This window comes from Canis lupus, chromosome 34 (genome assembly GCF_048164855.1).
Source record: "Canis lupus baileyi chromosome 34, mCanLup2.hap1, whole genome shotgun sequence".
NCBI classification, from domain to species: Eukaryota; Metazoa; Chordata; class Mammalia; order Carnivora; family Canidae; genus Canis; species Canis lupus.
Genome location: NC_132871.1, coordinates 20,951,921 through 20,973,844, shown reverse-complemented (window position 1 = coordinate 20,973,844; position 21,924 = coordinate 20,951,921). Strand labels below are relative to the sequence as shown.

At 36.9% G+C, this 21,924-nt stretch overlaps 1 protein-coding gene and 1 long non-coding RNA gene across 27 annotated transcripts in view; one reads left to right on the top strand and one right to left on the bottom strand.

The window, feature by feature from the left end:
• Window positions 1–8,331, top strand: part of LOC140624238 (uncharacterized) — a 67,965-nt gene extending 59,634 nt beyond the window's left edge. For 12 of the 13 annotated variants that reach the window (XR_012023736.1, XR_012023740.1, XR_012023733.1 and 9 more), the window contains one exon: window positions 2,709–6,828. This is a non-coding gene — a long non-coding RNA (uncharacterized lncRNA). Of the gene's footprint in view, window positions 1–2,708; window positions 6,829–7,394 lie in introns of those variants that run through there. The other variant, XR_012023734.1, reaches the window with a different exon arrangement.
• Window positions 222–21,924, bottom strand: part of COBLL1 (cordon-bleu WH2 repeat protein like 1) — a 159,981-nt gene continuing 138,278 nt past the window's right edge. For 4 of the 14 annotated variants that reach the window (XM_072810953.1, XM_072810957.1, XM_072810958.1 and 1 more), the window contains 7 exons: window positions 21,609–21,683; window positions 20,330–20,467; window positions 14,835–15,069; window positions 13,736–13,830; window positions 7,963–9,539; window positions 5,726–5,902; window positions 222–1,510 (listed from right to left, as the gene is read on the bottom strand). In XM_072810953.1, coding sequence (XP_072667054.1) covers window positions 1,424–1,510; window positions 5,726–5,902; window positions 7,963–9,539; window positions 13,736–13,830; window positions 14,835–15,069; window positions 20,330–20,467; window positions 21,609–21,683 — 2,384 coding nt within the window. In that variant the 3' untranslated portion in view covers window positions 222–1,423. The remainder of the gene's footprint in view (window positions 1,511–5,725; window positions 5,903–7,962; window positions 9,540–13,735; window positions 13,831–14,834; window positions 15,070–20,329; window positions 20,468–21,608; window positions 21,684–21,924) is intronic. The other 10 variants (XM_072810954.1, XM_072810964.1, XM_072810955.1 and 7 more) reach the window with 5 other exon arrangements.

Here is a 21,924-nt window from a genome sequence, read left to right as displayed (position 1 = left end):
AGTCTGATTTAAGGAAATAGCAACATTTAACAGTGTGCACCTGACATGCATCAGGAACTACGCTAAGCATTTGATATGCTTAGATCATGCACTTTGGAGCTGAATGGGCTACATGTATACCAGAGAGCCCTGATGAATGATGGGCCTTACTATGACTTATTTGTTCACTGTTCATAGAGCTAGATTGATGAAATTCATAAGTATGCTGCTTGACACAAACCAAATATATAACTTGCTTTTATTAAACAGAGGGGGAAAAAATCAACACATTTTCCAAAGAGGCAGATACCCCAAGAGCTTTAGTGAAAACCAACATAACACCAACTTGTTTGACCAAGCTTTTAGAATAAATGAGCTATTAGATTCTTAATAGGACTAGAACATGAATGAGCTCTAGACCCCAGTACAGTTATAAACCAACAAATTAGGCATGGTTTTGCTTAACAGTTTTAGCTTTAATGTAAATATATATTATTACTTAGAACATTAGCATCTGAACTACATAATGACTTTATCATTTTAACTAAAACCAGAATTTCTGGAACCTCCAAATAGCCTTTGAAGTTTTCCAGTATGGACCTGGACTAACCCCTATTCCTCACTACATATCAAAAGTGAAATAAATTGTCCCAATAGATCAACATTTTCATAAGGTGATTTCTAAGGCTTCTGGCACATAAATGTGTAATATCTGTGTGACGACAAATGTCACGATTATATACAAAAAATATTTAAAATGTTTTGTGTGCAATTTAAGTTCTAAAGATTAAAAAAACAAATGTTCCATGTTAATAAAATATTAAAATACTATGAGCTTCCCATAAATTTGACATTGATTTTGTAATTACATGAAGAACACACAAGATTAGACTTGCACACTAAGTGATTCATCATTTTAATTAACCGTTGAACCGAATATACTTGTTTGATATTAGTTCTCTAGATCATACTTTCAGCCAAAAGAGACTTTAATATAACTTATAAACATTTCCAATTAAACTGTAACATTGAGGCAGTAAATGTTAGATCTACATTTGCTATGTGTCACACAAATATAAGTCTACGAACCTCCATGTATCCTTTTGTCGAAGTCACCATTGTAGAGAATGTGTCAGTAAGTGAAATCAACAAAAGGTGACTATTTCTCATTTGAAAAAAAAATGAAAGTCATTAACACCTTGTCTTAAAGTTCTAAAGCAGCATATTCAGCTTTTAAGGCAAAAAAAAAAAAAAAAAAAGGCCAAAAAATATCATAACTTATAAATTCTGTAATTCTTCTTTTGGCATTAAAAGCCACAGCACATATTCTTACACTTTGACAATATATTAGTGTACATCTGAATATACATTTGCCAACATTCTCCATTAGTATGAAGTTGTTCTGTGAAGCAGAGGTGAAGTGTGCATTGTAACAGGGCAATATTTAGTGGCCATCCTGGGCATCAGAGGACATGGAATGGCTGAGTCTTGACCTTCCGTTCACGGATATTGTATTTGATGGAACAGTAACCTAAGAGAAAGAAACACATTTTGAACCCATCAATTTAAAATGAGAAAGCAATCTAATTTTCAATTTTCAACAATTACCGCATTTTAACTTCTGCTTAATTGTAAATAATATTTAGCATTTAGTATTCAATAAATCACAAATAATCAAGAATAAATGTTCACTCTACCATAAAATTAAAAACGAGAGAGTTGTTATTTCCACAACAAACAAGTTAAATAATCCATTAACACATCTTAGTCTTTACAAAATTACCAAATCAACTCAAAGGACAAGAGCACAAACAGACTGCAGGCCAAGCTGTTGAAGAGCATTTTTTGCTAAATTAATTCTGGCTCCCCAAAAGTGCCTTGGAGAATGTAGAAAAATAAAGTGAATTTCACAAAGCAAAGAATTTTACACTTTTTGTATTGATGTTACATAGTAACCTGAAGTTCCCCTTCCAGGTACCCCTTATTTATAAGAAAATACAGCTTTGGTTTTTAAAATACTTTCATATAGGGGAACCTGGGTGGCTCAGTTGGTCAAGCGTCTGCCTTGGGCTCAGGTCATGATCTTGGGGTCCTGGGATCGAGCCCCACGCTGGGCTCCCTGCTCAGTGGGGAGCCTGCTTCTCTCCCTCCCCCAGCTTGTGCTAATAAAATCTTTTAAAAAAATAAAAGTTTTCATATAAAGGACTAGGGGATTCCTGGGTTGCTCAGCAGTTTGGCGCTGCCTTCGGCCCAGGGCATGACCCTGGAGTCCCAGGATCGAGAGTCCCATATCCGGCTTCCTGGGTGGAGCCTGCTTCTCCCTCTGCCTGTGTCTCTGCCTCTCCCTCTGGGTCTCTCATGAATAAATAAAATCTTCTTAAAAAAAAAAAAAAAAAAAAAGGACTAAAAAAGTCAAATCTATGACTGCTATGCCAAAACTGCTACAGAATGAAAAGTAGTTTTTTCTCCCAATAACCTCTTAATTCCAAAATTCTATGGCAAAGTCTCCTATTTACAAGTGGTAAGTGAATGAAATACACAAAGAATTTCCTAAATTCCAAGTTATTTAGAGTGATTTTTAAAAGTCATTTGCATTCTGGAGAGTAAATAGGTATAATATTTTGAAATAATCATACATAAAATGACAGTATTTTAAGAAAAATGGTTAATCTCTAGATTACAATTTGACTCATTTAGACTCTTAACCAAATGTTATCATCTTCTCACAGGAAGAGACCTGAAGTACAAAAGTCCAGTGGTTCTGCCAGCAACAAAGTCAGTGGAAAGGAAAATACAGTGGACAAATTTAGTTTGGATTGGGTTTTTTCATTCATTGCCTTTTACTAAACAAAGACTGGTCATCTACACTAATCAGCTTGTTTGGCTCTCTATGAATCCAGGATGCATAGAGTGTTGCCACCATCCACCTGAAATAAAAACACTAAAAGATGCCACCTGGGTGACTCAGATGGTTAAGCTGCCTTCAGCTCAGGTCACGATCCCAGGATCCCTGGAGCCAGCTTGCTTCTCCCTCTCTCTCCTCTGTCAAATAAAATCTTAAAAAAATAAAAGCTAAAGGAAACGTTGCCACCAGGGGAAGGAAATTCATCCGCATTTTGTTTGGTATTCCTGTGGGATTCCTTTCCAAGATGGTCAACAGACAGCAGACAGGTAGTGACTTTTCATTATGTAACTTGGGCCCAAAGTCTCAGTGTTAGGGATTATTTTTGTGATTATTGCCAAAATTACAGTTTTTATAATTCTTTGTAAAGTAAAAGAATTTTTGTTTTAAGCATTTATTTTTAATTTAATTTAATTTTATTTTATTTTTGTTTTAAGCATTTAAAAAACACACCAATGACTCGAACACAAGAGATGTTTATTAAGGCACCATTTATGGAATGGAAAAACTAGTATCCAGTTAAATGTCCATCAGTAAGGAACAAATAAACCATGGTTCATTCATAGAGTCAAATACTATGTAGTCTTAAAAGAATTGGGGTGTGTGTGTGGGTGGGTGTGGGTGGGTGTGTATACATAAGACAGAAAATTTCAAAGAGATATTTATGAATCTTTTACAGGATTCTATTTTTGTATGTATTTAAATATGTTTGTATACTACTAAAGTGGTCTGGAAGGTTTCACTGTAATCCATCACGAGCAGTTACTTTGCGGGGAGAATGGTATTTTGTTTGATATTTAAAATTTTGTACACTAAACTTTCAAGCATGAGAAGACATCATTATAGACTAGCCCATAAATTCTGGGAGGCCAGAAGCCTTGTCTAATGTAATGCCACGATATACGCATGTTTATTTTAGTGCCTGGCACAGTGTAGATCAATGAATATTTCTTGAACGGAATATGGTAACTTTTTATAAGCATTTATAAAGTACTGCTTGAATTTTTTGAATAATGAACATGACACAATAAAGACATGTTTTTAAAGTAAAGAATTTACTGTTGAGAGCATCTGCTAGTTGACTGTGTATCCTTTAAAGAGTTTTCAAGAATATTCAACGTAGCTTTCTCATTCTTGTGAGAAGCATTAACTATGAAATCATCATTTATTTTTAATTTAAAAATATATGGCAAGAACTGCCAACCTGAAGCCTTTGGACTGCTGAAATTCCAATCAAGGAAATATGAATCAAAAGCAGAGCAATTCAATGAATAAACCAAGCCAGCAAGATTCTGGGTGACTTAGCTAGTTTTTTTTCTTCCTTCTAAGGTTTCGATGTAGCCAAAGATAAATTTTACATTCTGAGGAAATGGTTAATATCAACTACCGAATGCCATTCATCAGTTTATTTTCAGACTTTATTTTTACAAATGTATATTCTACTTGTAATAGTGTGATGATTTTTAGTGACTGAAACATCTGTAAGAATCAAGAGCAGCCAAAGTCGTTCTTGCATGAACACAAGTCAATGACAATAGGTTACCTAATCTCTTATTCTCTGAAAGCAATTTGCTGATTCACACATAAATCTTAACACCAACCACATTTTATGAAATATTGAATAAGATTTATTAAAACCTTAGAAGATGACAGATCTCCGTGACTACACTGGGGTCAAATAGGGGTAAGGTGTGGAAAACAAAATATCTTAAGAAATATGAAAAAAAAAAAAACAAAAAAAAACAGGGCATGTTCATGACTACATTTACACTAGAGCAGTCAACTAGATAATTGTTCTAATGCGAACCAATTATTATAATGAAGGTTAATTACGTGAATATGAACCAGAGCCATAAGGCAGGTTGGTACCTGGAGTTAAATTGAACATTTGGGTGCCAAAATATAGGCAAACCTGGAGCCAACTTTCTGATGAACAATCTAAACCTACTGTCAAAATCACTGAAGATTTTATTTGGCACCCGAACTGTTGTTCTATAAAAGAAATGTTAGAATTTAAAACAAACCGGGAGGAATGTTCAGTACAGGACAGAAATATGGGGCTTAAGCAAAGATCACAGGGAATTAGAGCCTTCTTGTGCCCATTTCTACTGCCTTTTGCAATATAATATTTTTTGAAATATAACACGTGTACAGAAAAGTGCACTGAACTTACCTAAACAACCCAATGAAAACACACACAAATATATATGCATATATAATCCACCACCAGGCCAGGAAAAGAATAGCTCCAGCTCTGCCCCCTCTCTCCCCCCCAGCTGTCTTCACTTAAAATGTTGACATTTTCTCTGTTATTAGAGGTCTATCATTTACACATTTACAAAATATTGCCTAAGATCATATTTATCTTGATCACTTAAGATTCTGGGGTCCTTCTTCAATTGTGTGCCTGTCTTGCTCCCACAGGCCCCCAGCAACCCCCTTCCTTTCCCTGTGGAAGTAACCCTAGTGTGATCTGTATAATTACTTCCTCGCTTTTAAAAATAATTGCCACCTACGCATCTGCCAGACCTTACACATACAGATTTTTACAGGTCTTTACACGGGTGCGTGTGGCTGCATTTTGCCCAGTTTATCCTATCTGATGGTCCACTCTGAACATGGTGCTTCTCTTCTTTTCGGGTATTAAGGTCCTGTGTACTTGGGGCTATTACAAGCAGGATTTCCCGAGGGTGCTTTGAGCCCAGTCCTGGCCGACTCAAGGCCCTGCAAGCACCCGGGCTGTCGCAGCTTCTACTTCAGAAGCGACCCCCGCACAGAAGGGGGTGCCTGGGCCTCCCTAGCCCCCCCCTCCCCCGGCAGGGGTTAGGGGGTTAGACGACTCACCCTTTTCAGCCTGGCCGCGGCCTCCCCTGAGCGGATGGCGGTCAGCAAGCTCCGTCGGGCCTGCTCCGGGTCAGGGCCCTGCAAAGTCAAGGAACTTTGCCTCCTAACAATGAATGATGGGCAGCCCGTTGGAGATGGTGTTTGGGAATTCTGCTCATTATGTGCCGAGTTATTCCCCTATAAAAATAAATGCAAAATATTCATGTGAATACCAGGCGAAGAACGGGCCATTAAAAAAAAAAAAAAAAAAAAGAAACCCATCACCAGTATTCCTGAAGATGCCCATTTGCCTCGCCCCCGCGGTCCTGGGTCCGCACTCAGCTGGAAGGCGAGGGCACCCCTTGCCCTCCCTCAGCCAGGAGGCTAAGTGGGACAAGGGGCACTGCTCCTCGCTTTATGAAACAGCGGTAATTTTACCGTCCCTGGGTCAGACGGTGCTAATTTTGCCAGTGGAGTTGGCGAGAAGAGCCAAATTAATAATGATAAAAATTCCACAGACTAAAAAAATGCCACATTTTTATAGTTACGACATACTAGGTTGTGAAATTATTGTATTTGACAGTACAAAATGGGCAGATTGACGATTTTATTATTGGTTGAACCTAACGTATTTTCAAATAAAGGAGTATTAATGACTATGCTACATGTAACTGCTTTATTTTGTGGCCCTGGAAGTCACAGGGGCTAAGTGATGACCATGTCTTATTTTTCCTTTTATTTTTTACTTTAATGGACTAAAAGTAGGTATTAGCAATTTCCAAATTTAAGAATCAAAAATTTAATTAGACTTCTTAGGAAAGAATATTTATGATTTAACTGGAAACTATTATCAAATGATCTTAAAAATGTCTTTTGTTAAACCGCCAAACGTCTTCACCAAAGATGAGCTAAACAGAGCCCAGGCAGTGACTCAAAAACTGTATTATCTAAATCAAACTTCTGTTGTTTGGGAATGGCATTCCATCCTAAGAAGAAACACAGGCTTTGTTCCCAGGAAAAGAATTAATCTCTAGATCATACATCTCTTCCTGACATTATATCAAAGCTAAGAAACATAAATGTGAAATATATAAAGAAATATTCCTCGAGATGACTATGGCTTTGAGATTGTGGAAAAATCTTTATTTGGCAATATCGTTGATGTTCTGTTACTCTAGGAATGTTTGATAAAGTCGTATAAAATACCTCTGGAACTGTCACACAGTTCCAGAAAGTAATCTTTAAACACTATCAGAGTAAAGGTACACAAAATATTTTTTAAAAACTGCACGGGGATTATTGTAATGCATACTCTAAATTTCATCCCTTCCTCTGACTATCCTGTTTGAATCTAGCAAATTATACTACTCAGTTGACCAAACACTAAGTCAGCAAATGACCCTTTTGATGTAAGTTACTAAAGTTAGACAGTGGCTCAATGACATTTTAGTCAACATACCAATAACTGGAAAAGTTGACACTGCATTAAGAAAAATGGGAAATTAAGAAAATTACCTATTTAATCTCTGGCTTCGGTTTAAATTATTTATATGTGTCAATGTTTAGGAATTCTGGTTGAGTGTGTGTGATGGAAAATGCACAGCTGAGAAATGTTTGGTTATTTTATCTAGTCCTTAAATACTGCTTGTGTTTCTATATAATTAAAACTATTTATTTTGCTATTATGTAGAATCGGAGAAGAAAATAAGCCAGAACGTCCAGAGAAGTCGTAAACAAACTGAGATAAGCAAAACAGGAAAGCAGAGAGTCAGAACCAGAAACCAGTACACGGCGCAAATGCATGAGCAAAGAAACTGTAATACCTGCTAATGATACAATCCTAGAACGATGACCTTAGAGTAGTGCCCAATCACGTTACGTGGATTAGAAGAACTCTGAGAGTTAACAATCAGATTTTATGCGTTGCTACTCTTTTCTCCCTGTGGTAGCTTGCTACTAGATTAATAGGAATTCCGGGGACAGCTCGGGTGGCCCAGCAGGTTAGCGTCGCCTTCAGCCCAGGGCGTGATCCTGGGGTCCCCAGATCGAGTCCCACATGGGGCTCCCTGTGTGGAGCCTGCTTCTCCCTCTGCCTGTGTCTCTGCCTCTATCTGTCTCTCATGAATAAATAAATAAAATCTTTTAAAAAAAATAGGAATTCGGAGCTAAGTAACACACAAACACACCAACATGCCTGTCAAGCCCCACTTAAACCATGTTGTTATGATGAGCCCTTGTTTTTAAAAGGGTGACATTACCTTATCACTCAGGCATAGCTGGGGGATGCCCGCGAGCTGATTTACAGACGGAGCCTGCCCTTCTGTGTCGGCTGGAGGTGGGGTGGCCGCACCGTCCCCGCCCGCCCCCCTGCGCACCTTGCTGAGGGACTGTGACCGTTTCACTACGGCGAGGGCGAAGGGTGACGGAGCAGAGCTCGCGTAAGGTCTCGGGGCACCGAAAGTTTTCAGAGTCTTCAGGTTCAGCGCTGCTGACTGACTGGCAGGGAGAGGAGCAGGGGAGCTGGGAGGAGGAGAGGCTTCCATAGGCTTCTCGTTGCTGAGGTCACCGAGGTCCCCGGCAGGGTCTTTAACAGGGGGCTGTGGGAGGGATGGAGTTGCTTGGCTTAAGGGAGAAAGAGTTTGCTCCGGAGGAGGTATCGCATCCCTCTCCTCCTCTTTCTTTACTAGTTCTTTTGGAGCGGGGTTGGGGGCCACTTGGACACTCTTGGCAGCCGCAGATGTCACATAGTGGCCTGAAACTCTTTTTTGCATCTGCAGGAAAAAAGAGCTTGGTTTGGTCTGGGGATTTGAAACCCGAGATTTAAGTTTTGACTCCAAAATATGGTTTATGTCTTCCAAATTAGGCACGAAAGGAGCTGTGCCAGTGTCTTTGGTCATTCTGGGAGTAGGTTTCATGGGCTTCCCCACAGCGACGTGGGGGACGTGGGGCGAGCTCTCCACGCTGGGCACCTGATGCTCTGTTCCCGCGGTAGGTTTCAGTTTAAGGTCTGCCTGTGGCTCCTTCGGGCTTTCAGAAATAACAAGTTCGGTTTGCATGGCAGCTTCTTTCACGTTTTCGTGAATGTGCTTTTTTCCTAAAGTATGTATCTCCTGATCATCCTTATTCCCAGGGGTTTCTGATTCCCAATTTTTCAGTATCTCCAAGGATTTGGGAGGCACTATTTTATAAGTAGTCATTCCAATTTTAGGTATATACTCTCTTGTGATTTCATTTGAAGGTTTTGGCTTGGGATCATAGTCTTGTCTATAAAGTGGATAATTCTTTATATGAGAAACAGTTGAATTTTTATCAATCCCATCTAGAGAAGGCAAAAGATCATCATCACCATGTGTATAAATTGGATCTTCTATGGTGAGTTGATTATCTGACTGTACAGTCAGGAGGCCCGGACCTCTTAAATTCCTTGAGGCATCTACAGAATCTTGGGGACTTAAAGATGAGTGTTGAGTTGGTTTATTGTTACTTGAAGTCTGCACGCTTTCATTAACTTTGAAGTTAGACAAATCATGATCTTGGTGGTTCCCATCAAAACTGTCAACGGAAGGGACTGTCTGAATGGCTGCATCTTGCATTTTTGTCTTTTCCTCACTGAGTTGATTCAGTTTTTGGTCTTGTCCTAATGAAGCAGCCAGATGATTTTCCTTATAACTTTCAGCAGTATCAGTTTTATGTGCCTGGTGGTTTGATAGTCTGTCAACTTCCATGTCCACGTTGTTATTTTCGGCAACACCTCCTACATCGATTTCTGTTCTCCTCACTCCATTTTTCATATGGTCTGTGTTCGGTGGAATGACAATTATTTCATTTTGATCTACTGAGAGGAAAAAATATTGTCAAGTTAAATGTGAACAAGTAGAAAAACCTCAAGTTTTCAATGCCTGCCTCCCCCAAACTGAAATAGGTTGGTTTGAAGGCTACAAGACAATTTTCAGCTAATTATACAAAAGCAGGTAGTAGCATTAGGGAAAACAGCACGGGCTTTGGTATCATAGAAACCTGAGTCTAGAACCTGGCTGGGTTTACATGTTACTTAACCCCTTTGAGCCAAACCTAGTTTGCTTAGATATAAAAAGGTGAAAACATGGATTATATTTTATATGTCATTTATACAACATGCTAATTAGGATAGGGAATATCCCTATAACAAGCGCTCCATTGAAGATAGCTACATTTCTCCTGATAAGTAGACTTCACATTTCAGTCAATGTTAAGAATGACAAAAGAAATGGAAAAATTCCAAAACAGTACTTTTCTTCTTCTTCTTTTTTTTTTTTTTTTCCTATTTTGATCTGGTCTCTTCTATAACTCCTAGTATATTTATATTTCACACCTTACATTAAAAAGGAAATAATCCTAGCAAATGTTATCAGTTTTAATTAAGGCAAATAACGAAGTATTACCTTTAAGAGGTAAAGTGAAAACAAAAATCTAAGTTGACTGTCTTGTTAAGTAGGTGTCTTGCTAAAGACTCTTAGAGGACTTCGTTTTTAGTCACACTATGGATGATTTCAACTACATAAAAACGATCATGTGGGTTTTCATTTTTCTCTCAGGGAAAAGATACTTTATTTTCCTGTCAGAGTTCCAAGCGGAGAAAACCACCTCTCTTTACCCTGGATTTCTTTTCCTCTTAATTCTAATTCAGATCACCCAAAACCAAAAATCACTCGCCAGTGTCTAGGTTAATAAGCAACAGGGATCCCTGGTTTGGCGCCTGCCTTTGGCCCAGGGCGCGATCCTGGAGACCCGGGATCGAATCCCACATCAGGCTCCCGGCATGGAGCCTGCTTCTCCCTCTGCCTGTGTCTCTGCCTCTCTCTCTCTCTCTCTCTCTCTCTCTCTCTCTCTCTGTGACTATCATAAATAAATAAAAATTAAAAAAAAAAAAGCAACAGTTGCCAATCAGCAACATGATGGCAAACAATTGGAATGAGGCATCTAGAAGGAAACACAGGTCTATGAGCGCGCACCATGTGTCTAGTCCACTGCAGTGATTTATACACTGGGTTCCTCTAGCCAAATGCCCAGAATTATTTCTCATGGATGACCAATTAGCCACATCTTCAAAATCCTTGGTGGCCTCCCCCCCTTCCAGGAACAGTAGTTTGCACTGTTCAAGTGAAATGTGAGCCTTGGGAGTCAGATTGTGAAAGAATGTCAAGTATTTCTCTATAGTTGTATTGTCACTCATTTTTACTTACAAGATAAAGAACAAATTCAGTGCCTAAAATGTCATGAGCTATTTTAAATAGTTCCTCTGTTAAAAAAAAAAAGAAAAGAAAAGAAAAAATATGTGTGCATGAGAAAAATATCATGTTGCCAGGTAGATTTGTATACAAACAATTTCTTAAAATACCTTCATATTTGTACACTATCTAATTGCATGGGTTCTTTTTGTTTGTTTGTTTTGGTCATGTTGGTATGTTTTCTACTATGTTACAAGATTCTTATATTAAATATCTAATTTTTAAATGGAATTCATTTTTATTCTTCCTTAAAGAAATAATTCCTAAAACTGATTATCAGAATATTTATTGTCTATACAACTGACCTCTTGATGACTAATAATTAACTTTTATGATTAGTGACACATTTGATTAAGAATCATCAAAAAAGCACACTTCTGCACATTTCTCTTATTTACTTGATTCACAAGTATTTTTAATATCTATATGAAAAGTACTATTGTCAACACTGCTATGAGGACGAAAGAATGTAAGAAGAAATGGTCCCTGGCACCAGGAAATGAATGTAAATATATTTCCTTCTCTCTTGCTTAATTCTCATTTTCCAATGAATAGTATAGCTCAGTCACACAAGAGAAATATTTTCCAAAACAAAGTATCAACAATATATTTTCAAGTCAGTTCCCTGTAACAAACCCTAACTAATTGGTTTTAGAACTCCAAATGTCTATTTTTCACTATTCTCTAATTCTGAATCGCTCATCAAAATCTCATAGTTATTCCCAATGATAAGCCTGGAAACCTAGAATCATTGCTGAATTTAGTAGCTAATCCATCCTTACAAAGACCTGACAATGACACTAACCAAATGTCAATGAATGGTTAGTTAGGCCATTTTCCAGTGATAGCCAGTAGAAGGAAGAAGTAGATTTTGTGCTATCCTGTCCTGTCCCTACTCAAAACTGACACCAACAACTACAAAATGAATCATCTGACTTAAGGATCATTGAAACAAGTATATGGGATAGCTAAAAAAGAAGGAAGAGAACTAATTAAGATAAGAGAAATTATTTACTTAAAAAATCACCTATGGGGCACCTGGGTGGCTCACAGGTTGAGCATCTGCCTTCAGCTCAGGTCATGATCCCAGGGTCCTGGGGACTGAGTCCCGTCAGGCTCCCCATAGGGAGCCTGCTTCTCCCTCTGCCTATGTCTCTTCCCCTCTCTCTGTGTCTCTCGTGAATAAGTAAAATCACCTAAATACTTTGATTTTAAAAAGTAGGAAAAACTCACCTAGAGTCAACAAAGGTCATTGCAAATCAAATGTAAATTAAAAAATATATATATTATTACAGAACTATACCTGTGACCCTAGAACAAACTTGTTGCAGGTAAAACAACATATATCCATATCTATCTATCTGTATGTGACACTGGGATAATCCACATTTTATCCAAACATGAATATGTATATCCCTATGTTTTCTAAGAATCTTCACCAACTTTTGCATATTAACAGACTGGAGTATGAGAATTCATAAGCCAATTCCTTCACATCTCCTTAAAATACCATTGTACTTTCCTTGCATCTTGTATTTGTGCAGTATCAGATTTCTGAAATTCAACCTTAAGTATAGCTCTTTCTCAACTTACAAAGGGGCTACATCCCAATAACCCCATCATAACTTGAAAATATTGATAAGTCAAACGCATTTACTACATCTAAGCTACAAGATATCAATAGCTTAGCCTATACTACTTTAAATGTGCTCAAAACATTAGCGTATAGTTGGGCAAAACCATCTCTCACAGAGCCTCCTCACAAGAGAATAGTGGTAGATGTACAGGTTGTTTACCCTCATGGGCTGACTGGGACCTGCAACTGCTGCTGCCCAGAATCATGCAAGAGGATGATATTGCTAGCCCAGGAAAATACCAAAATTCAGATTCTGAAGTATAGTTTCTATTGAAAGCATATCACTTTCATACCATCATAAAGTAAAAAACTTGAGTCGATGAATGTATGTATTTTAACAATATGTTAGTATTCTACTACGTGCTATGAGGAAGTCAAAGTATCGTATGTAATTTCTCTAAAAAAAACCTGTCCAATCTGGTTAAGGAGTCAAGACCTTTTAGAGAAATACATGGCTTCTAGTAAACAAGTAACAAATGAACTGGCAAGACTTGGAGAGTAGTTGGATGGGTGAAGGTAGGTGGAAAATTATATTCCTTGCAAAGAAAAAAAAATGAGCATAGCCCGAAAGATAGAATAACGTGAAATAGATCATAGCAAAGAGAAGAAATTGTCTTGATTTGGGGGTGAGGGTATTGAAGATTCTGGTAAATAACACCACATAATTAGATGATTTTGACTTTAAAAACCAGGCACACAAGTTTCACTCAAGTAAAGCAACTTGAGTATGAAGGAAAACAGGTTTGGACTTGGGAGTCAGTAAAAAAGAAAAAAAGAGAAATCCATCACACATAGATGCATAGAATACACATCTTTTAGATCCAAGATAGTAGGTTAGACAACTGCTAAGATTTAACAACAAAAATAGTACACATGGTCGTTAATAGCACACTTTAAATAGTAATATTGCCTGAGTTAGTTCAAATCCAAGGTCCACTACCTACTAATTATGGGAACTCTTGCGAATTACATAATATCATTTTGGCTCAATCAAAAACAAAGTAGAACTAAAAATAATAAGACCATAAATGAGTTAATATATAAAATTAAATGAGTTTACATAAGGTGTTAAGCATGGCTCCTTAGAAAATAGTAAGTACTGTGACAATGTTGGCTACTAGAACTCACCGTTCTCCTGGTTTGTGCCCAATGACTTCAAGTCTTTTACATGGTCAATTACCCTCTCTCCATTACCTGCATCATATACCATCATATGTGGTCCTCTGCAAAAATAGGATATGGTATGTTATATATTGATACTATTTAAGCACGTGCGTGCACACACACCCCAGATGAGAAAACAGGCAATAATTTCCAAAGACAGATGGATTGAAATAATCATTTTCTTTCTGCCAAATACTGGAAATTTAATAGCAAAGAAAAAATACAATAGAGAGGAAATGCTGCTATGAACCATTAGCTTTCAAAGAGTGGTCCTATTACAAAGAAGACCTAAAGAGCTTGGTAAAAGGGACACTTTTCCAAAAAACAGTGTCTTTTTGTTATTATTTGTCTTTTAAAGGAAAAGAAAACTAAACTAGTCTTGGATCTGGCAAAGCCAACTTCTGCCAAATCAGGATGTGGACTGACCTCAACTGGTTTTGTTTTTTTTTGTGATAGAAAGGTTTAATTTGGAGACAATCCCATGCAAATTACAGTAAAACTTTGACGAAGATGGTTTATTTTGCCTACTTGATTTCATCTTTATTCACGTTGTGGCATTTCTAACACCGTATAAGTGTACTGTAGTATAGATTTCAATTCCCAGGATGAAGGGGAAAGTGCACTCTCTGCATTATAAAGTTGACTGTAAAAATAATATTAGTAACTTAACATCATAATCTAATATGCATAATTGTTTTATAAAATCAGTGAAAATCCTTGAGAAGCATTTGGTGAAAAATAAAAAATTAAATGTGTCATTTAGATCAAACAGAAAATAGGGAAAACCCATACAATACACACACTTTTATATTTAAGTCATACAAATTAACTACATGCTATAGCTTATCTGACATAGCGATACCAGAACTGTTAAATTTGAGATTTAAAAACAAAACATGCAAATGGATACTTTATTAATAAGCATTCTTATAATTATGGTGACTAGAATCTAAACTAAGGGACTACTTACTATATTTGTGTTTAAAATATCAGATCTATAATTCAGAGACAAGTATTAATTAAACAAACCATCACCAACCCTTCTGGCACATAGACTACTTACTGTCCATCTGTGTTTCTAGCTTCTTGTTTTTCTTCTTTGGAGTTTTGTGAGGACTCTCCAGTAACATTGCCAAGGGCTGAGTCAGGATCATTTTTCAGTGTATTTATTATATCTGTAGATCCAAAAGGGACGTCTTGTGACTTCAGAGCAGTGTTTTCAGCCTCATCTTTAGGCACTTCACTCAGTTCTTCCTTTTCATCTATCTCTTCAAGGCTATGATCAGAGCTTATTCCAGCTACAAAGAAATGAAGATATAATCCTAAATATTAATTTGCCTCATTCATCCTATGCAATCTGAGCAGGAAAAGAATTTTTTAAAATTAATAATTAGCTGGCTCTTTTAAAAGCCAGTCCAAAACTAATAAAATACTCTTCTAATGGTGAATAATCACATTAACGTGCAAGCTAATTATCTCAGGCATATACAACTCTAAAAACATAGAATATATATTAGAAAACATAGAATATATTTATAAAAATATGCTATCACACTAGGTTTTATTCATGGTAGAGAAAAAAGTTATTGAAACTCATAAGTTATATCAGATGTCTACCTCTGAAAGACATTTACAGATCTTTGAATTTAAATGACTTTTACATTCATACAATAGCTCTAAACGTAAATTAAAAGAACATGAGATTTTTATATTGTTTACAAGTACACTTAAAAAATTTGACTCAGTAGTTATCACAACAATGGAGAATGATCTGAGCCCCTTTTAAAAATGATGTTCACATCCTCCTCCATAGCTGTTAAATCAGAACCTCGGAAGGGTGGGACCAGGAATTTTTAAGGCTCCTAAGGTGATTGTAATAAAAAACAAGGGTTTAAAGCCACTGACTTATGGGATCCCTGGGTGGCGCAGCGGTTTGGCGCCTGCCTTTGGCCCAGGGCGCGATCCTAGAGACCTGGGATCGAATCCCGCGTCGGGCTCCCAGTGCATGGAGCCTGCTTCTCCCTCGGCCTGTGTCTCTGCCTCTCTCTCTCTCTCTCTCTCTGTGTGTGACTATCATAAATAAATAAAAATTTAAAAAAAGTAAAAAAAATAAAATAAAATAAAATAAAGCCACTGACTTAGATGCTTAATACACTTTTTGAAAATACAAACAAGTATTATACAATGAATATTATTCCCATTCAGTTTGATTCTTAGAGGCAACTTCCTTTAAGGTTTTTCCTATATATTATCAGAAAGTATAATGAGCATACAAGCGGATTTGCATACTCCTGCTACCTTCTCTCTTTTCTGTTAGTTCATTTAGTATAAATGGAAGCATACTATACCTGATGTTTTTCAACTTGTTTGTCCACTTAACTGTCTGAAAAATCATCCCATATCCATATGTGCATGTGTGTGTGTGAGAGATTCTTTTCAAAAGCTGCAGTTAATACTTCATCATATAAGAATGTGTTTCATCATTTCTTTAACACGAACAACAAATGGCCAACAGATTAAAAGAGGAGACATCCTAATTGCTGTCCACACTAGCTGTGAAAGTTAATTTAAACCAAAGAATGAGGTTCTGAATCGTTATTTAAATATAAGTTCACACTTCCATTTGCATAATAGCAGCTGAACAAAGTTTAATTTTACCCCAATGGGGGAGGAGAGGTGGTATAACATTGGATCATAGTGATCAGCACATCCACAAAATAAACACTTCAACCTATTAGAAGAATATTAAAAGTACTTAAAATGTCTTTATCTCTAGGCAGATCAACAGAAAATTGTGCTATTTATGCTATTTAATAAACAAATATGGAAACTTTTAATGACAGTTTCATGGTGAATGAAAAAAGTAGATTTCTCAACCAAAAAAATATTAAGGCATTTGATTTAAGTTAATTTAAAAAAAATATATTTTGGCAAGTCTTGTTTTATTATGACATGTGACAGTGTCATTATGAGAACAATGTACCATATTATGCATCTGCAATAGCACATATTTGTGTAGTAAGAGTATATTTATATAATCTGAAAACTGAGAAAATGAATGGCTGTTCCAGTTTAGATACAAATGTGTTTTATAAATGGCCCCTTGGCATATATTAAGCTCTTCAGCAAGTTAGATTAACTGAGGTAACACTTAGCAAATTATTGTTATCTCTATTTCTCTCTTACCCAACAAAAGTATTTGACATAAGGCCACCTGGGTGGTTCAGTATGTTAAGCATCTGACTCTTGGTATCAGCTCAGGTCATGATCTCAAGGGTCATGAGATGAGCCCTTTTTTGGCTCCATGCTCGGTAGTGAGTCTGCTTGAGAATCTCTCCTTCTGCCTCTATCCCACCCTCCCCATCCTTCACCCCTCATTTCTCCCCACCCCCACTCCTGGGCATGGGCATGCAAATGCTCTTGCTCTCTCTCAAATAAATAAATAAATAAATAAATAAATAAATAAATAAATTTTTAAAAGTATTTTACTCTTTTAAGTATGGAGTCTCTCACTGAGAAACTGATCTCAGTTAATTACAGTATAAAGAATGAGTTACATATTTCAAAAATCTTTTCAAATTATTTTTCTGAAATTTTGTAACTTGGTAGTTACAAGCATCACACAGGCTTACCTACAAAAAAAAAAAAAAAAATTTAGCTAGCTTCAAGAATATTCCTGTTCTTAAAAGTCTCAGGAAAGGCTGGGATTATTTTTTAAAATTCTAAAATTCCAAAAAAACTTTTAGAGTTGGTTGTCTGACTAGCACAAATTTCCCCAGGCTTCAAAAAATAATAAATCAAGTTTGTTTTGCATTTGTTATATGTATGATGGCCACATTTGAGGACTACAATAAAAAAAGATTGGGTAGGGGCTGTGAACAATGAATAAATTTCACAAATATCATAGCACAACTATTATATTTCAGCTTCGTAAGTTTTTAGATTTTATAAAATTTATTTAAAAGATTTATTTTTTTAGATTTTAAAGATTTTATTTATTTATTCATGAGAGACAGAGGCAGAAACACAGGCAGAGGGAGAAGCAGGCTCCTTGCAGGGAGCCTGACGTGGGACTCGATTCCGGGATCACGCCCTGAGCCAAAGGCAGATGTTCAACCGCTGAGCCACCCACCCAGGTGTTCCATCAGCTTCATAAGTTTTAAGGGAAGAATACTTACTTTCAAAGAACACACTGTTCAAAATCTTTGTGAAGTTTCAAGATTTAACAACTTCCAAAGTGTGTTAAAAATAATACAGAAGTCATCTTTTAAAAGTTTAATTATTGCAATTTTTACCTTTACTTAGCTTTATATGATTTGAATATTTTTAGATGCTTTTTAAGATTTTTTTTTTTTTAATTCATAGAGACACAGAGAGAGAGAAAGAGAGGCAGAGACACAGGCAGAGGGAGAAGCAGGCTCCACACAGGGAGCCCGACATGGGACTCGATCCAGGGTCTCCAGGATCACGCCCTAGGCTGCAGGCGGCTCTAAATCGCTGCGCCACCATCATAGGCTGCCCTATGATTTGAATATTTTTATCTTAAGGTTCTCAGTTCTTCTAGGGAAAGCAACATTGAAACAAAAAATAAAAATTCAAAAATTCTTTAAAATTGACAAAATGTAATATGTAAAAATGAAATTTATATACAAGCTTTTAGAAGACATGTTTGTAAGTTTTGTAGCATTTTACTTTTAAATAATTAAAGCTTATAATTTCACTGAGACTTTTGGGATGCTTTGTATATTTTTCCTGGATATGATTGAAATCCTTCTCTTTGATAAAATAAAATCATATTAAATTATATCTATTCTATCCCCTTCCCCTCATCCCCTCTTCCTAAGCGAGGGTGAGCACTCTCTCTCAAATAAATGAATAAAATCTTTTTTAAAAATGGGGGATGGTGCGTCAGTGGCTCAGTCGGTTGAGCATCTCACTCTTGCTTTCAGCTCAGGTCATGATCTCAGGCTCTTGAGATTGAGCCCCGCTTCGGTGTCTCCACTTAACATGGAGTCTGCTTTAGATTCTCTCCCTCTTCCTGCCCCTCTCCCTGCTCAAGCGCTCTCTCTCTCTCTCTCTCTCTCTCTTAAATAAATAAAATCTTTTTAAAAAATAACATTTATTCTGGTGAACTATTTCTTTTTATTCATTCAAAAAATGCTCACTCTATTAGATACTATTTCAGTTGCTGCCAGACAGAGCCGTTTTCTCTTTCTTCTTTAACAACTGAGATAAAATTCACATTCAGTAAAATTCACTTCTGGAATCCACTTTGGAATATTCCCATTTTCACAGATATACAGCTGAGTGACTGCCACTACAATCAAGATAGGGAATAAGTCCATCAATCTCCAAAACCGCCCCAGGTCCGTTGGTAATCATCCCCTGCCCCTAACCTTGGACTCTGCTAACTACTTTCCCCATAGCTTTGCCCTTACAAGAATGAGATCACACAGCATCTAGCCATTAAGACTGGCTCCCCCACTTAACATAATGTGTTTGACATTCACTCATGTCATTGCACGTAGTAGTCATTCCTTTTTATGGTTTTGGTGGTAGTACCCCAAGGTATGGATTAATCATAGTCTACCCATTCCTCAGTTTAGGGACATTGGGTTGTTTCTCATGTTGGGCAATTATGACTAAAAATCCTATAGAAATTTACATGTTAGTTTTTGCATCCACAGAGGTTTTCATTTTTCTTGGAAAATACCTAGGAGCGGGATTGCTGGGTTGTACTGACAATGAATGCTTACGTTTTATTTTTAAAAACTTCTCAAACTATCTTCCAACCTGTCCACACAATTTTGCATTACAATAAGCAGTATGTGATATTAATTATAAATAATGACTCACTCTGAGCTAATAAAAAACTGAATAAAATTATTTATGATGAAATACAGTTATTACCTAACTATAAATTTTTGCCATCTGGTAACAAAACAATTCCAATAACTTAACATAAAAATCTCAGTCAAGGGATCCCTGTGTGGCGCAGCGGTTTAGCGCCTGCCTTTGGCCCAGGGCGCAATCCTGGAGACCCAGGATCAAATCCCATGTCAGGCTCCCGGTGTATGGAGCCTGCTTCTCCCTCTGCCTGTGTCTCTGCCTCTCTCTCTCTCACTGTTTGCCTATCATAAATAAATAAAAAAAAAATTAAAAAAAAAAAAAATCTCAGTCAAAAGCAATACTACAGAAAATAAGCCATGCCTAGATAACAAAAGAGTAGTTCAAGAAAGAAAAAATATAAATATAATCCTTTATATTCATAAAGTTAAACACTGGAAATAACAGAGTTCAAAAAGTTTTGCTCAAAAAAGCAGAGAGCCAAATAGAAGAAAAGCTGAAATCCCCCAAAGCCATGCTTTGCCATATTCATCTATCTGGTTAGGGAAAACATTCCAACTCCAAACCTATAATCGAATTTCAAGTGAAAGGGGGAAACTACTATTTCTTTGAGACATTTTTACACAAGGGATGACCAAGTAACCAAATTTTTCCATGGTGATAATCTTAATCTGCATTGAACCACTGGGCAGGAAAGGCCCAGTTACCTACTTGTCAGAGATGCTACAGCTGCCTCGGGTGTTCCTGGGCCCTCGGAGAGAGGGGCTTCATCCAGCAGTTTGGGCACAGTGCACTGCTCGTGACTGGGGAGCCCAGGGCCAAGGGAGGCTTCTGCCAAAGAAGTAAAATCTGTGGAAATGGCACTTAGACAACAGAATTAAGGCAAGCAGAGAACAAGAAGCATTTTGAAGAAATCAGATTGGTTAGCTCACAATTATCCGTGCGTTAAACAAGAAGAGGTAACTAGGGGGAAAAAGGAAGAGAAAGAGAAATAGATATCAAGCAAAGTTTGAATAGCATTCACACCTTTTTTCTAATACTTTCAAATCGTCTGTCACTTATATAGTTTGATATTATTTAACAAAATTCCTTTGTAGGACAAAACAGTATCATTGGTATTATTCTGGGTTGGACTTAAGAAATAAGAAAAACCATGACTAGTTATATTATGGTAATGTTTTTAATCAAAGAGGACAGGAGAATTCCTATATAAGACATGTCACAGTCTCAAATACCTAAAAATCACCTAAGGATTAAATATTTAGGAGCATTTGGGTGCACCTGAATTTCTCCTGTGTTTATGAATATTAATTAGAAAAATTAGGTAGGGTTATATTGAGCTATTTTCATACCTATAAAATTATCCCTATGCTAAAATACTGGCATAGTAATATTCTATTTTTGGTTAGACAGTAGTCATATTCATTTATGTCCAAGAATTAAGAAACTTTATCACGTTCATTCTTATAATAGCTACTATTAAAAATATAGGGAAACAGTATTAAATTATTTTATTTTTACAGGCATTTATTTGGAGAATCCAAATGAGACCATATAATAGAAAATGTTTCATGATAACAATTTTTTACCACTGAATTAGGACACTATGTATGTTGAATTCATGCCTCAGACAGTTGCATGAAGAACGGGACCTTACACTTTGGTGTAAGTTTTCTAGTGAACACACTAAGGTACATCCTGAACTAAGATGTGTCCTACCTTTTGGGAGGGACATTAAGAAGTGGTAATCTGACGTTGCATACAGAAAAGTCTTAGGTACCATCACGGAACTGAAATTTTGAGTTCTGTCAGTTTCATACTCAACCCAGGGTGGAGATTTTTTCATTTCACCATATAAAATTTGGGAAATAGAGTCAACGCATCTGTATCTCTTTCCTACACAGAGTTAAGTTATAACTAGATTCATTCCCTCAACCAACATGAAAAGTCTTTTTCAGTAACTACGTGATGTGGAACAAAGGCGTCCTACCTGGGCTGGCCAGCTCCTCGGGAGAGTTTGCTTCCAAAACACCGTCTGTAGGAACTGTATGTCCTGTCTGCAGGGCTGGAGGACAGAAGCAGCACAACTTAGAAACAAGCCACACTCACGGATGTAGCAATTCCTTAGTAGCTTTATTTTTATAGAATTTGAGAAGAGATAGCCCTAACTTTGTTAGAAGCCATTTCACCATCCAGCTTCAATACAACTAAAATCTCCTTAGGTTCCCCTTCCTACAGGTAGTCAATCCTGGAGTCAGAGTGTCACAAAGGATCTCAAGCTCAATTTTAGGATCAGGGAGCTGTAC